Source organism: Eimeria mitis, genomic scaffold (assembly GCF_000499745.2).
Source record: "Eimeria mitis Houghton genomic scaffold, Emh_scaff2355, whole genome shotgun sequence".
In the NCBI taxonomy this organism is placed as follows: domain Eukaryota; phylum Apicomplexa; class Conoidasida; order Eucoccidiorida; family Eimeriidae; genus Eimeria; species Eimeria mitis.
The window spans coordinates 2,915-4,473 of record NW_013570691.1 but is presented as its reverse complement, the minus strand read 5'-3'; the positions used below and the strand labels follow the sequence as shown (position 1 = coordinate 4,473).

Here is a 1,559-nt window from a genome sequence, read left to right as displayed (position 1 = left end):
CTTCGTCAAGACAAAGAGCAGCAACAGCATAAATATCTGTGCTGCAGCTGCTGCCGCAGCTGCAGCAGCAAAGGGCCGCAGGGCCACGTCGGCTCCCTGAAGTTTATTTCTTGCTGCACATCGTGAAAGAACAAATGCTGCTGCTGCTGCTGCTGCTGCTGCTGCGGCAGCCCCCACTCCACTGCTGCTGCTGCTGCTGCTGTTGCTGCTGGAGACCTCGAACCACCGCCAGCAGCAGCAGCAGCAGCAGCAGCAGCAGCAGCACAAGTAACATCATCCTCAGGAGGCAGCAACACCTGGGAGCAGAAGCAACCCAGCAGCTCTCCGTCTGTAGGCAGCGGGGTGTACAGCTGTCTCTGCGCAGCAGCAGCAGCAGCAGCAGCAGCAACAGCAGCAACAGCAGCAACAGCAGCAGCAGCAGCAGCAGCATAGACATCAGTATCATCATCATTATCATCCGCTAAACAATCAGCAGCAACAGCAACAGCAGCAGCAACAGCAGCAGCAGCAACCACAACAACATAAAACCATCAACAACACCACCAGCAGCAGCAGCAACACAAACACCAACACCAGCACCAGCAGCAGCAGCAGCAGCAGCAGCAGCAGCAGCAGCAGCAGCAGTTACTGCTAGTCTCTTCCATCTCTGTTCTGCGGATATAAAAAGCCTAGAAAACAGCAGCCGCGCTGTGCATCCCTCTGTATATACAGTTGGCTGCTGCCCCACTGCTGCTCCTGCTGCTGCTGCTGCTGCAGCAACAGGATAAAACCCCACGCCTCCTCCTGCTGCTGCTGCTGTTCCTGCTGCTGCTGCTGCTGCTGCTGCTCTTCTCTCGCTGCCTGGAGCCAAACGCCCCTTCTCTGGATGGGCTGAGAGATGCTCCTGGCCAGCAGCAAAGTTTGCTGCTGCTGCTGCTGCTGCTGTTGCTGCTGCTGCTGTTGCTGCTGCTGTTGTTGCTGCTGCTGCTGCAGGGCTCTCGATACTCTCTGCTCCTGATGCTGCAGCAGAAGCAGCAGCAGCAGCAGCAGCAACGCTCGGACCCTCTCCGGATGGGCTTTGTGTCTTCCCCTTCTGCTGCTGCTGCTGCTGCTGCTGCTGCTGTTGCTGCTGCTGCTGCTGACTGCGGATTCCCCTATTCCTTCCAGCAGCAGCAGCAGCAGCAGCAGCAGCAGCAGGGGGTTTTGTGTTTCTGTTTGTTCTTAGTGTTGCTGCTCTTATAGATGGTAGGGGTATTGCTGCTCTATGCTGCAGGGGGGCCCCCAGGGGCCCCTCGTATGGGGGGCCCCCCTCGCTGCTGCTGCTGCTGCTGCTGCATTTGCTGCTGGCTATTATCCATAGACAACGCAGACTGGCCATTCCTGCTGCTGCTGCTGCTGCTGCTGTTGCTGCTGCTGCTGCTGCATGTACAGCTGCTGCTGCTGATTGTTGCTGCTGCTGTTGCTGCTGCTGCTGCTGATGTTACTACTGTCTTTATTGTTGCTGTTGTTGTTGCTGTTGCTATTGCTGCTGCTGCTGCTGATTGTGCCTCTGCTGCGGTTCCAAGTGCTGCTGCTCCGTG

At 57.3% G+C, this 1,559-nt stretch overlaps 1 protein-coding gene across 1 annotated transcript in view; it reads right to left on the bottom strand.

The window, feature by feature from the left end:
• The window catches only part of EMH_0052520 (uncharacterized protein), a gene marked incomplete at both ends in the record, with an annotated part of 4,915 nt that extends 3,558 nt beyond the window's left edge, over positions 1–1,357 (bottom strand). Inside the window, 2 exons of the mRNA XM_013496884.1 lie at positions 120–296; positions 629–1,357. Coding sequence (XP_013352338.1) covers positions 120–296; positions 629–1,357 — 906 coding nt within the window. The remainder of the gene's footprint in view (positions 1–119; positions 297–628) is intronic.
• Positions 1,358–1,559: the final 202 nt, after the last annotated feature.